The 13,710-nt window shown below is 39.3% G+C and overlaps 1 protein-coding gene across 1 annotated transcript in view; it reads left to right on the forward strand.

Annotated features, from left to right (window-relative positions):
- Positions 1-13,710, forward strand: part of UBR1 (ubiquitin protein ligase E3 component n-recognin 1) — a 596,438-nt gene that overhangs the window by 168,345 nt on the left and 414,383 nt on the right. The window contains 1 exon segment of the mRNA XM_029598685.1: positions 127-255. Within this exon segment, the coding sequence (XP_029454545.1) occupies positions 127-255 (129 nt within the window).

Here is a 13,710-nt window from a genome sequence, read left to right on the forward strand (position 1 = left end):
TTATCAATGCATCTTGACTATCCATTCCCTTCATTTTCTATCACTAATCTTGCAGAACTAAATCCACCACCCCCTCCAGGCATTTTATTGAACTGAGATTACATTTTATGGAGATTACCTTTGCAGGGCATGGAGGAGATAAAGAGGCAGATTGGCCAGCACATTGAAGTGGATCCTGATTGGGAAGCAGCTATCGCAATCCAGATGCAGCTGAAAAACATCCTTGTGATGTTCCAGGAGTGGTGTGCCAGTGACGTAAGTTAAATTTTTACCATTTCCAGCCAGTGCTTGTTCTTTCACTCTCTATATACCCACTGCAGTGCATTCATTTCTGATTTAACATGAGTATTTTATTGCTATACTGTACATGATGCATTCTTCAGCCACCCTGTTAACCTACTATTCTGTTCTCCAAAAACATTTAGAACCGGTTTCTTCAATTTTCTTAGGGAAATACTCTCAATAATAGACAGACATATACGGGGTCATATTCAGTAAGCTGAGTAGTGGACGAGTTATCCAGCTAAAATTAGCCAGAAAACGTGTTCCATATATTCAGCGAGATAAACGTCCTGCTGAATATACTAGCCTAAATTTATCCAGCTACATACAGAGGAATAACTTACCTAACAGGCTATGTTTGAATATAGCCGTTTAGATTTTTTAAGTTATCTGGCTTTGTGTGGCTGGCAAACTTGCTACTTATCCATATATTTTTAATAATTATATGGGTATTTTACTGTTTTAGGATACTTGTTTGTGATGTTATATTATGTATTATTGAGAGCAGAGAGGATAGAGGATAGTAAGGGTATGGAGTATAATCCTGTATAAATTGTAGGGCCTTTTATTTGCCCTAATTGTAGATGATGTGTTAAACTCTGTTTTGTGCCGTTGTATATTTTTCTTATGGATAATAGAGATTTTAAATAAATGTTATCCAGGTAAGTAGCGCTTTGAAATTAAAAAAAAAAATAGTAGTAGTAGTAGTAGTAAAGGGCCCCATGGCATGATCCCCTCTTTCCCCCACCAAAATTCATTGAAGGCCTGTGGGGCCATGCATCCCCATCCTACATTCCCTCCTAAATGGTAAAATTGGTTTGGGGGTCTGCAAATCAGGACCCCTCTTTACCCCATTCTCCTATTCTCTTAAAAGAAAAAAAAAGTTTCCCACCTCAGATCCTCCCCTCACCCACTTGATCAGCATTATAGTTGTGGCCCAGTGAGCCCCCCTGACATACAAAATGCTGCCAGAAGCGAGGAAGAGTAGATTCTCATTCAGGCACTTCCATTGAAGCTTCTGATGCTGCTGGAAGCGTTAGCTATAGTGTACAATTCTAGCGCTGAGCACTGCTGAAGCATACAGTATGGGTAACTAACTTACACTTCCTCTCAGGCCCAAATTTAAGCATAAGCAACATAAGCAATTGTCTAGGCTGCCAAATTTGTAGACCAAAGAAGAGCCTGCCTCTGTTTGCTTTAGGGCCCTGTGTTAGCACAATTTCAGAAGAGGCACTGCCATGGCATTCTGCTTGTGGGCAACAAAATCTTAAATCCAGCCATGCCAGGAATGAGTATCTACTCTACCTTGTACCTAGCAGCAGTTTTGTAAGAGGGGATCCAGGAGTTTGGCAGGGAAGGAGGGGGCCCTTTACGTTGGGATTTTTTTTTTGTTGTTTTTTTAATTTCAAAGTGCTACTTATCCAGGTATCTTTTAAAGATATTCACATAATAGCAAGTTATCCAGCTAACTTAGCCAAATTTCATTTACATCCAGCTAAGTTAGCCGGATAACTAAAACCCCTCCCAGAAATGCCCCAAAATGCTTTTTTTTAATTTTTTTTTTTATCCAGCTAAATTATAGCTGAATGATAAAACATTTGGGTATAATTTAGCTGGATAACTTGTGAGTTGATGGATATCTAATTGGCTTTTGAATATTGACCTCCCTAGTTTACAGTTAATAGATTAATCTAGATTAAAATCTTTAGATAAGAGAGGATCCAAAATAAAAAATAAAAAAATCAATTGTATGGGTCTGCAGTTCTTTTTGAAAAGACACTAAAAGTGTATAATGTAATCCAATAGAATGTACAATAAATTTCTGTAGTACAGCAATCTCAATCTCTGGACCTACCTCACCAGGTTTTCAGGATATCCACTATTAATGTGCGTATTAATATATAGAAACATGACGGCAGAAAAAGACCTTATGGCCCATCTAGTCTGCCCATCTGTCCATTTAATTTAGCATTATAATTCTCATCACTTCCTTAGAGAAGTCCTGTATTTTTACCCTATGCTTTCTTGAATTCAGATGCTGTTTTTGTTTCCACCACTTCCACTGGGAGGCTGTTATTTACTCTTTCGGATAATAGAAAGACTAGGGGGCACTCCATGAAGTTAGAAAGTTCTTTTTCACTTAATGCACAATTAAACTCTGGAATTTGTTGCCAGAGGATATGGTTAGTGCATTTAGTGTAGCTGTGTTTAAAAAAGGATTGGATAAGTTCTTGGAGGAGAAGTCCATTACCTGCTATTAGCTGAGTTGACTTAGAAAATAGCCACTGCTATTACTAGCAACGGTAACATGGAATAGACTTAGTTTTTGGGTACTTGCCAGGTTCTTATTTATTTATTTATACTTTTTTTTTTTTATATACCGACATTATATCAGTGATGTCACTCGGGTTACAGAAGAACAGAACTGAAATAAGAGGGGGGTTCTTATTTTTTTACAGAGAACGTAATAAACATAACTGATCTGTAACATGGTTAACTAGCAAACGAGCAACGAGTGGCGTAGGGGTTTAACTGGAAGCTTGGAGGGGAATAGGGCTGAGGGCGGGGAGGGTGGGAAAGGGTATTGCGTTATTGGGGCGAAGGCTTGTCGAAAGAGCCAGGTTCTTAGGTGTTTCTTGAAGAGCTGATTGGAGGGTTCAGTTCTCAGTTGTGCTGGAAGGCTGTTCCAGAGTGAAGGCCCAGCTATGGACAATGCACGTTCCCTTGTTGTGGTTAGATGAGCTTCTTTTGGGGTGGGGATGGGAAGAAGACTGGTGTTGGAGGAGCGGAGGTTTCGTTGTGTTATGTGGAAGCGTAGAGGAGTGCTTAGCCAGTCCAATTTGTCTTCATGGAGTGTTTTATGGATGATAGATAAGGTTTTGTGTTGAATCCGGTAGGTGATGGGTAGCCAGTGGAGATCCTTGAGGATGGGGGTGATATGGTCTGATTTCCTTTTGTTTGTAAGAGATCTGGCTGCTGCATTTTTCAGTAGTTGGAGTGGTCTGATTGTGGCGGCAGGGAGGCCGAGTAGGAGGGAGTTGCAATAGTCGAGCTTTGAGAATATTAAGGTTTGGAGAACGGTTCTGTAGTCATGTGGGATGAGGAGCGGTTTGAGTCTTTTGAGTATCTGGAGTTTGAAGAAACCATCTTTTATGATGGTGTTGACATGATTTTTGAGGTTGATTTTTGCGTCCATGGTGATGCCGAGGTTTCTGGGTGCCGGGGATAACTAATGGTTCGTGGAAGTTGTTGAGCTGAGGGGTTTGAGAGTGAGGGTGGCGTGGTTTGTTATATGTAGGATTTCAGTTTTTTTATGGTTGAGCGAGAGTGATAGTTGTGCGAGGAGTTGGGTAATGTCCGCTAGATGGGTGTCCCAGGCTTTCAGGGTGTTTTCGAGGGATGTTTTAAGGGGGAGCAGAATCTGTATGTCATCTGCGTATATGTAGTAGGTAAGACCTCTGTTGGAAAGTAGCTTGCAGAGGGGGAGCATGTAGATGTTAAACAGAGTGGAGGAGAGGGAGGATCCTTGGGATACGCCATGTGGGAGGGGAATTTCTTTGGATTGTGAGGAGTCTATTCTTACTGAGTAGGATCTGTCGGAGAGATATGAGTCAAACCATTTGAGTGTGGTGTTACATAGGCCGATTTCCTTTAGTCTGGTTAGCAGGGTGTTGTGGTTGATGGTGTCAAACGCTGCGGAAATGTCCAGGAGGATCAGTAGGAAGGATGTGCCTTTGTCCAGGCCTCTGAGGATGGAGTCAGTGAGGGATAGAAGAAGTGTGTCTGTGCTAAGGAATTTTCTGAAGCCATGTTGTGCCAGGTATAGAATGTTATGGTTTTTCAGATGTTCGGAGAGTTGTTTGACTATTTTTTCTAGGATCTTAGCAATGAAGGGGAGGTTGGAGATGGGTCTGAAATTGGAGGGGTCAGCAGTATCAAAGTTGGGTTTTTTGGGGATGGGTTTGATGATTGCAGATTTGAGTCTGTCAGGGAAGGTACCTTGTTCTTATGTTCTAAGATTACTTATGAGCCTACTCCCTTTCAGCCTTAACTCATGACCTAGAACATCTTTTCCATTGAAAAAGGCTCAGTTCCTGTGCATGGAAACTTTTAAGAACATAAGAAATTGCCATGCTGGGTCAGACCAAGGGTCCATCAAGCCCAGCATCCTGTTTCCAACAGAGGCCAAACCAGGCCACAAGAACCTAGCTATTACCCAAACACCAAGAAGATCCCATGCTACTGATGCAATTAATAGCAGTGGCTATTCCCTAAGTAAACTTGATTTAATAGCAGTTAATGGACGTCTCCTCCAAGAACTTATCCAAACCTTTTTTGAACTCAGCTACACTAACTGCACTAACCACATCCTCTGGCAACAAATTCCAGAGCTTAATTGTGCATTGAGTGAAAAATAATTTTCTCCAATTAGTCTTAAATGTGCTACTTGCTAACTTCATGGAATGCCCCCTAGTCCTTATATTATCCGAAAGTGTAAATAACCGATTCACATATACTCGTTCAAGACCTCTCATGATCTTAAAGACCTCTGTTATATCCCCCCTCAGCCGTTTCTTCTCCAAGCTGAACAGCCTTAACCTCTTCAGCCTTTCCTCATAGGGGAGCTGTTCCATCCCCTTTATCATTTTGGTTGCCCTTCTCTGTACCTTCTCCAGCGCAATTATATCTTTTTTGAGATGCGGCAACAGAATTGTACACAGTATTCAAGGTGCAGTCTCACATCTATCATAAATATCATCTCCCCTATCTCGCCTTTCCTCTAGGATATACATGTTTAGATCTTTAAGTCTTTCTCCATATGCTTTAGAATGAAGACCACTGACAATTTTAATAGCCATCCTCTGGACCAACTCCATCCTGTTGTTGTAAATATGAATTAAAAATATCTTTGTTACAAAGTATAGAATAAGGCTATTCCAATTCATATTTGCAACATTGTATGTCAAATGCCACTTTCAAATGTTCTAGGTAATTTGTTTGGTCTGTTTCAGACTTTTGTGGTTTCTTATTTGTAAGTACACATTACTCTTCACTTTGTCATGTATATTATCATTTAATGTATGTTGGTTATCATTGTAGATTTCTTGTTAATGTGCATTGGTTATGTGTGTTGTCTTTATCCCAGGACAAGCAGGATGCTAGTCCTCACATATGGGTGACATCACCGAACGGAGCCCAGGCGGGAAAGCTTTCTGTCAAAGTTTCTAGAAACTTTTGACTGGCCCTGTGAGGCCACTGAGCATGCCCAGCATGCTATGATATTCTCTGCCAGAGGTGTCTCTCTTCAGTCTTCACTTTTCCACGCTGCCGTTCGCACCGCGGACCTATAGCCCTAGCGTTTGGGAATTTCTTTGACTGAAAAAGTCAACTATTTTCATAATATTCTCTGTCATAGGAAACTCTACCTCGCCGGCTGGTGAGTACTGTATTTTTCCAAATTTTCGGAAGAAAATTTTCTCACACACACACACTCGTTCATTGGCCGTCGATTCAAAAATGGTGACGGGCTTCAAAAAATGCCCCGTCTGCAACCGAAATATGTCTATAACCGATCCGCATTTGGAGTGTGTACTGTGCCTCGGGGGAAAAACATGATGTCAGTACACGCTCCAAATGTGCAGAGATGACCGTAAAAGGCCGAAAAGCCAGGCAAGAGAAAATGGAACACCTATTTTCTCTTCAGCTAATCCTTCTCCCTCGAAACCACCGAGGTCGTCTCCGGCTGGAGCAACAAAAAGAGTTTTACTCAAAAAACCGCATCCGGATGGATCCGGGGATCGTCCGTCCTCTCCATCGTCTGTGCTCTCCACAAAGTCGGCAGAGCATCCAAAAACTAAACATCGCCATCGACGTCCATCATCGTCCGCATCGGTGTCCCAGGACGAATCGATTCTGAAGCGGCCTAAAAATCAGGAAATGCCGGTGGCTGGGCCTTCGCCGTCACCAGTACCTACGACATCATCGATGGACATCGCAGCACCGACAAGTATGGTTCCCCACACTATTAGATCTCTCAATCAGGGACCCAATTCGCCTGGGAGTAGCTCCCACTCTCATAACTCAGGATCAGGGCCGGTTACGACATCCCAACCTTCAGTCCTATCCCTGACAGCATGGATGTTGAAAACTTGATCTTACAACCACTCAATCTTTCATCTCATATATCTCAAGTGCTTATAGCTTCACGTAAACCTTCCACACGAAAGAACTATTCTTCTAAATGGAAAAGATTCACTTTGTGGTGCTCAGCAAAGGATATAAATCCTTTCACTTGCCCCACAACTTCTCTACTGGAATACTTATACCATCTTTCGGAATCTGGTCTCCAGACTTCATCTGTAAGAGTACATTTAAGTGCAATCCCTGCTTACCATAACAAGATGGGAGATGCACCTATTTTGACACAACCTCTCGTAAGCAGATTTATGAGAGGTTTAACTCACCTTAAACCACCAATTCGAAAACCTGTTCCAAGCTGGCACCTGAATTTGGTATTAACAAGACTCATGCGCTCTCCTTTCGAACCCATCGACTCTTGTAATCTTAAATTTCTCACATGGAAGACTATCTTCCTCGTAGCCATTACTTCAGCTAGAAGAGTTAGTGAGTTACAAGCACTTGTCACATACGAACCTTAGACGGTCCAAGAAAACAAAGAGGTAGGCGATCTATGATAGCCGTAAGGATAAACACAAACAATAGATGCCTGATCTTTTTCCAAATGTTTATTAAGCAGAGACGTGTTCAAAAATCGCCCGACTCAGGCCGAGTTTCGCAGTTCAACTAAGGGAATTTAATAAACGTATACTTGAACATAAAAGTAGTATCAAGAGAAGTGTTAGGTCAAAACCACTAGTTGACCACTCCTTGGAATTTGGTCACACATTTGAACACTATAGATTCTGTGTTGTTCAGCAGCCAATTTTGAACTGGAGAGGAGGAAACTTGGATAAAATGTTATTACAGATAGAGCAGAAATACATTTATGAATTTAATACATTGACACCAAATGGTTTAAACATGGAAACAGATCTATCTGTATTCCTTTGATCTGTAATAGTGTACTGAAAATTTTTTTAATTTTATTTCTGCAGCATCCAGCATCATCATAAACTATGACTAAATGGCATTGAAATTGGTAAAATATGCTATATGATTTATGGTTTTAGACATTTTTTACTGTATTCATTTAACTGATTATTTTATTATTTTTTATTTAATATAATTTTTAGGTGTTATTAAGTATTGAATTTTAACCATTTCCTCATTATAAACATTTTTATCGTTTGTTTTTTTCTTAGTTGGTTTTAACATGCCACTGTCCCAATTACTAGTTTAATCTCTGGATCGGGTGTAGTGCATTCAGATGACGTTTTACATAGAACACACCCACTTAATTGATTGACATTTGAGGGAATGCCCACTAAATTGAATTTAGATCGCTTTGTTTAAATAACATAAAGATTTATGTTTAATATAAATTTTCCACCTTGCAGACTGATTTTGAGCCATTTTATTAACTTGAATAAAATAATTTTATCAGTCCCTGGTCCTGATTTTTTGGTGCCAAAATTAGGGATTTAAAATGGTGGACAATCAAGGCTGAGCTCAGTAGCAGCAGAGACCGGGAGTGAAGTGCTGTTTGCAGAAGGTAAAACCTCTTTTAAAATACCTCTCAGTGTTCTTCAAATTAGATTTTTTTTTAGCTATTTGAGTGTATGAAAAGCATCTTTTCATGACATTAACTTGTAGCATGGAAAAAGCAAGTTGTCTTTGGTTATTTTAGTGTATTTTAGTGGGTTTTTTTTGTTTTTTTTTAGTGACTCAAGCGTAAGAAATTAAGGATTACAATTGGCAAGTGTTCACTATGACAGCAGAGAGTAGAACTGATATGTTTGTTTTTAACACCCTCATTGGCATGTTTTTTCTAATATACACATTTTTTAATTTTTTAGTAGTTTTAATATTTATAATGATTTGAAATGGTTTATTATTATGTTTAACAAATTTTTACTCACAAAATATTCACCACTTCATCTTTGACCCCAGAGATGGGGTCAAAGATGAAGACGCCACACATCTACAAGACCAGTGAGAAAAGCCTACAGAAACAACCTCCAGACTCCACCAATGAAATCAACGTTAAGCAAAAGAGCATTCTCCACAGCTGGTCCCAAACTCTGGAATAGTCTCCCACCAGAACTCAAATCAGTACAATGCCCCATTATTTTAAAAAAAAAAACTTAAGACGTGGCTCTTCCATCAAGCTTTTCCATAACATCAGCCTGCGGAATAATATCGGCCAAGGACCCCTCAAGGTTATTTTCATTCAACCTACAAGAAAGCTATATAAGAACTTCAATTTATTTTAAACAACCAACAAGAGAATTACACAAGAACTATCCAAGTTCAGCTCTGGAACTTCTTTGAAACCCCAAAGAATACCCCCAAAATACCACAAGGAATACCAAAAGAATTTGTCTAACCAACTTCAACTCCTTGGCAGTCCAAATCCCAATACCCACCCTCTTGACAGTCCAACGCCATTGTTTAGTGCCTCTACCCACCTTTAGGCTTTGTATATATTTGTATATAGTACTATTTGTATATAGTACTTTTTATGTAATCAACCCACATATTTATTTCCAAGTTATTTTCTTCCTGTTCCTTGTAAGACATTTACTTGTCACTGTTGTTATTGTTCAAATTGTAAACCGAATTGATCAGTAATTCTGTTACTGGAAAGTCTGTATAGAAAAGTTCTAAATAAATAAATAAATAACAAATAAAAAATGAGTACAGTTTATACAGTTTGATTTATGGTAAAGTAAAATGTCCAAATAGAAGGTTTTTATTATATATTTTTTATGTAGCATTGTTTTTATTTGTTTCTCTGCCATTTTACCATCAGGAAATGATTCAGAATGACTAATATGTACTATGATGAGATTTCAGTTTTTAAGTTTGTCACACATTTTCTCTGGTTATCTTAAGCATTGCTGACAGTAATTGACTGTACATCGGATGAAAAATACACTACTGAGATTTTTTCATAACTGTGGAGTGTTGAAGGTAAATTTATCTTTAAACCTGCTGAGAAGTATATATATTGTTAAATATTTAATTCTTAAGCAGGAATGGATAAAGTATTCTTGTGGGTATGTTTGATATACTGTTGGATTTTTGTCATCATTTTAAGAATTTATTAATTTAATTTTAAATAATCAATATTTTTTATCAATATCTGAGATCTTAATTAAGGATTTAAAAAGTTTTTATTTTGTGATAATGACTTTTTAATATTTATAAGATCTTAAAGATGTTGCTAATTTGAGTGTTGTTTTTAGATATTATTGTTAATTTATGTTTGGTTTGTTTGTAGCCCCTGAGGCAGCGGTTTTTGAACCGCGAAACTCGGCCTGAGTCGGGCGATTTTTGAACACGTCTCTGCTTAATAAACATTTGGAAAAAGATCAGGCATCTATTGTTTGTGTTTATACATATGAACCTTATACAAAGTTCCTACATGACAGAGTGGTTCTCCGTACACATCCAAAATTCCTTCCCAAGGTAGTTACGGAATTCCACTTGAACCAATCCATAAATTTACCCACATTTTTTCCAAGGCCTCATTCCCATCCAGGAGAAACAGCCTTACACACCTTGGACTGTAAGCGTACACTTGCTTTCTATATAAACCGTATTGCAGTCCACAGGAAATCCACTCAGCTTTTTGTTTCTTATGATCCAATCAAACTGGGTAAACATAGAAACATAGAAATGACGGCAGAAGAAGACCAAATGGCCCATCTAGTCTGCCCAGCAAGCTTCACACATATTTTCTCTCATACTTATCTGTTTCTCTTAGCTCTTGGTTCTATTTCCCTTCCACCCCCACCTTTAATGTAGAGAGCAGTGATGGAGCTGCATCCAAGTGAAATATCTAGCTTGATTCGTTAGGGGTAGTAGCCGCCGCAATAAGCAAGCTGCACCCATGCTTATTTGTTTTACCCAGACTATGTTATTAGCCCTTATTGGTTGTTTTTCTTCTCCCCTGCCGTTGAAGCAGGGAGCTATGCTGGATATGCGTGACGTATAAGTCTTCTCCCATGCCGTTGAAGCAGAGAGCCATGCTGGATGTGCATCGAAAGTGAAGTATCAGGCACATTTGGTTTGGGGTAGTAACCGCCGTAACAAGCCAGCTACTCCCCGCTTTGTGAGTGCGAACCCTCTTTTCTTCTCCCCTGCCGTTGAAGCAGAGAGCTCTGCTGGATGTGTGAAGTATCAGTTTTTCTTCTCCCCTGCTGTTGAATCAGAGAACTTTGCTGTATATGCATTGAAAGTGAAGTATCAGGCTTATTTGATTTGGGGTAGTAACCGCCGTAACAAGCCAGCTACTCCCCTCTTTGTGAGTGTGAATCCTTTTTTCCACATTTCCTCTTGCTGTTGAAGCTTAGAGCGATGTTGGAGTCACCGTAAGCCTGTGTATGTTTATTTAATAAGGGTATTGACTCCAGGCAGTAGCCATCATTCTGGCGAGTCACCCACTCTTCATTGGCAGCCTCTTGACTTTATGGATCCACAGTGTTTATCCCACGCCCCTTTGAAGTCCTTCACAGTTCTGGTCTTCACCACATCCTCCGGAAGGGCATTCCAGGCATCCACCACCCTCTCCGTGAAGAAATACTTCCTGACATTGGTTCTGAATCTTCCTCCCTGGAGCTTCAAATCGTGACCCCTGGTTCTGCTGATTTTTTTCCTTCGGAAAAGGTTTGTCGTTGTCTTTTGATCATTAACACCTTTCAAGTATCTGAAAGTCTGTATCATATCACCTCTGCTCCTCCTTTCCTCCAGGGTGTACATATTTAGATTCTTCAATCTCTCCTCGTACGTCATCCGATGAAGATCCTCCACCTTCCTGGTCGCCCTTCTCTGTACCGCCTCCATCTTGTCTTTGTCTTTTTGAAGGTATGGTTTCCAGAACTGAACACAGTACTCCAGGTGAGGCCTCACCAAGGACCTGTACAAGGGAATAATCACTTCCCTTTTCTTACTCGATATTCCTCTCTCTATGCAGCCCAGCATTCTTCTGGCTTTAGCTATCGCCTTGTCGCATTGTTTCGCCGACTTCAGATCATTAGACACCATCACCCCAAGGTCCCTCTCCTGCTCCGTGCACATCAGCCTTTCCCCCCCCAGTGGGTAAACATACCCTATCAAATTGGATAGCAGATTGCATAGAGTTCTGCTATGAACAAGCAGGCCTTCCTCTTCAAGGGCAAGTAAAGGCACATTCAGTAAGAGCAATGTCAACTTCAGTAACACACTTTCGTTCAGTGCCAGTCCTAGACATATACAAAGCAGCAACATGGAGTTCTCTTCACACTTTTGCAGCCCACTACTGATTGGACAAAGAAGGAAGACAAGATTCAGCCTATGGACAATCTGTCTTAAAGAACTTGTTTCCAGTTTAATCCCAACTCCTTCTACATCCAATGTTTTGTGATCTTCGGTGACTCATTTCAACAACAATACTTCACTGTTGCTTCAATACAAAATGACTCAGCCTCTAGCTCGCTATTCACCCGTATGTGAGGACTAGCATCCTGCTTGTCCTGGGATAAAGCAAAATTGCTTACCTTGTAATAGATGTTAGCCCTACAACCTTTCAGACGAAGAAGTCTGGCACTCACCGATTAAAGCATCTTTTTGCTCTATTCCAAATTCCTTTGGATAATGCTTCTTCAATTATTTTTGACCTTTAACTTCCTTCCAGCTCTTAAGCTTCCCAAGTTTTTACTCCTTGTTAAATGTAACTTTTATCTTATTCTCTTCTCTTGTTAATTACTTTTATTTATTGCTTCTGTTATACCCTTGTTTTATGTAAACCGATCCGATATGGTTTAATTTACTATGAAGGTCGGTATAAAAAACTGTTAAATAAATAAATAAATAAATCCCAGGACAGCAGGATGTAGTCCTCACAGAACCCACCCGCCACCCTGCGGAGTTAGGCCTCAGACCTTTATTATTTTATTTTTGCTAACGCTTTATGCTATATACCAGACTGAAGAGAGACACCTGTGGCAGAGAATATCATAGCATGCTGGGCATGCTCAGTGGCCTCACAGGGCCAGTCAAAAGTTTCTAGAAACTTTGACAGAAAGCTTTTCCGCCTGGGCTCCGTTCGGTGACGTCACCCATATGTGAGGACTAAATCCTGCTGTCCTGGGATAACACCTACTACAAGGTAAGCAATTTTGCTTTTCAATGATTGACATTAGTTAGACAGATTAGTATTTAATTTCATATACGATCACACATAGTTTATCCTTTGCTATGTAATTGTAAAAATGAATGGTTGTTTAACACATATTTTAATGTTTGATTAGATTATTAAAAATGAAGTTTTAATATATGTAATACATGGGATTCTTTTATTTGATATACATTGCTAGATTTTTTAATCTGTTTTGCCCTACTTTGTGTGTAGCATACTGATATGATATAACCTAATGTGCCTCCTGCAGTTCCTCAGTATTTCTCTGTTTCTAGCATATGGTAGAGGTGTAAAACTTGCAGTCTGGAGTGAAAAAGAAAAGTAAATATTTACATAATCTTTCCAGTAATATTTATTTCTTTAAACAATTTTTATATACCGCTGTCTATAGTGGCACACAAAGTGGATCACAAATTTTACACACACATAGTAATTAAAATGATTAAAACATCAAATGAAACATTACATCTTAAACATACTTGCAAAAAACACATTACCTACAGATGATAAATCTCTAGCAGTCAGCACCTGTCAATAAAGCTTGATTTGCTAGAATAACTATAAGCGCTGATCTGAGAAACTCACATATCTGGTAAATGTGACAGTACTCTGAATTGCTCACACTTTACTGTAAAGTTTAAGTCTTAAGGTCCCTCTTAAATGCCTTCGCGTTGGTGATTATGTGTAATGTAGTTACTATTTGATTGTTTTTTTGTATCTCGTTGTTAAAAATGTAAACCGGAGTGAAGGCCTTCACGAATACTTTGGTATACAAAAACCTATAAATAAATAAATAAAAATGTTTCACATAGCGTGTTCCATAATTTTGGGCGGCCACTGAAAAAGCGCAGTTCCTTGTTAAATCCAATCTGGCCAACTTTGGAGTCAGAATGCCAACAGATTTTTATTTGCAGTGCATAGCTGTCGCGGAGGTTTATATATGCGCAGTGAAGAACACAGCCAAACATTAGATTCATTATTTAGGGAATTAAAGATTACCGTTAACACATTATATTATTTTCAAAATATTATGGATAGCGAGTGCAGTGATTCTAGTACTGGTGAAATATTTGTCCTTTGAGTGTTAGTTAAAATGGGAGCAGCAGAATGTTGAACTAGCTGCAGCT

The sequence above is a fragment of the Rhinatrema bivittatum genome, chromosome 4, assembly GCF_901001135.1.
Source record: "Rhinatrema bivittatum chromosome 4, aRhiBiv1.1, whole genome shotgun sequence".
Lineage (NCBI taxonomy): Eukaryota > Metazoa > Chordata > Amphibia > Gymnophiona > Rhinatrematidae > Rhinatrema > Rhinatrema bivittatum.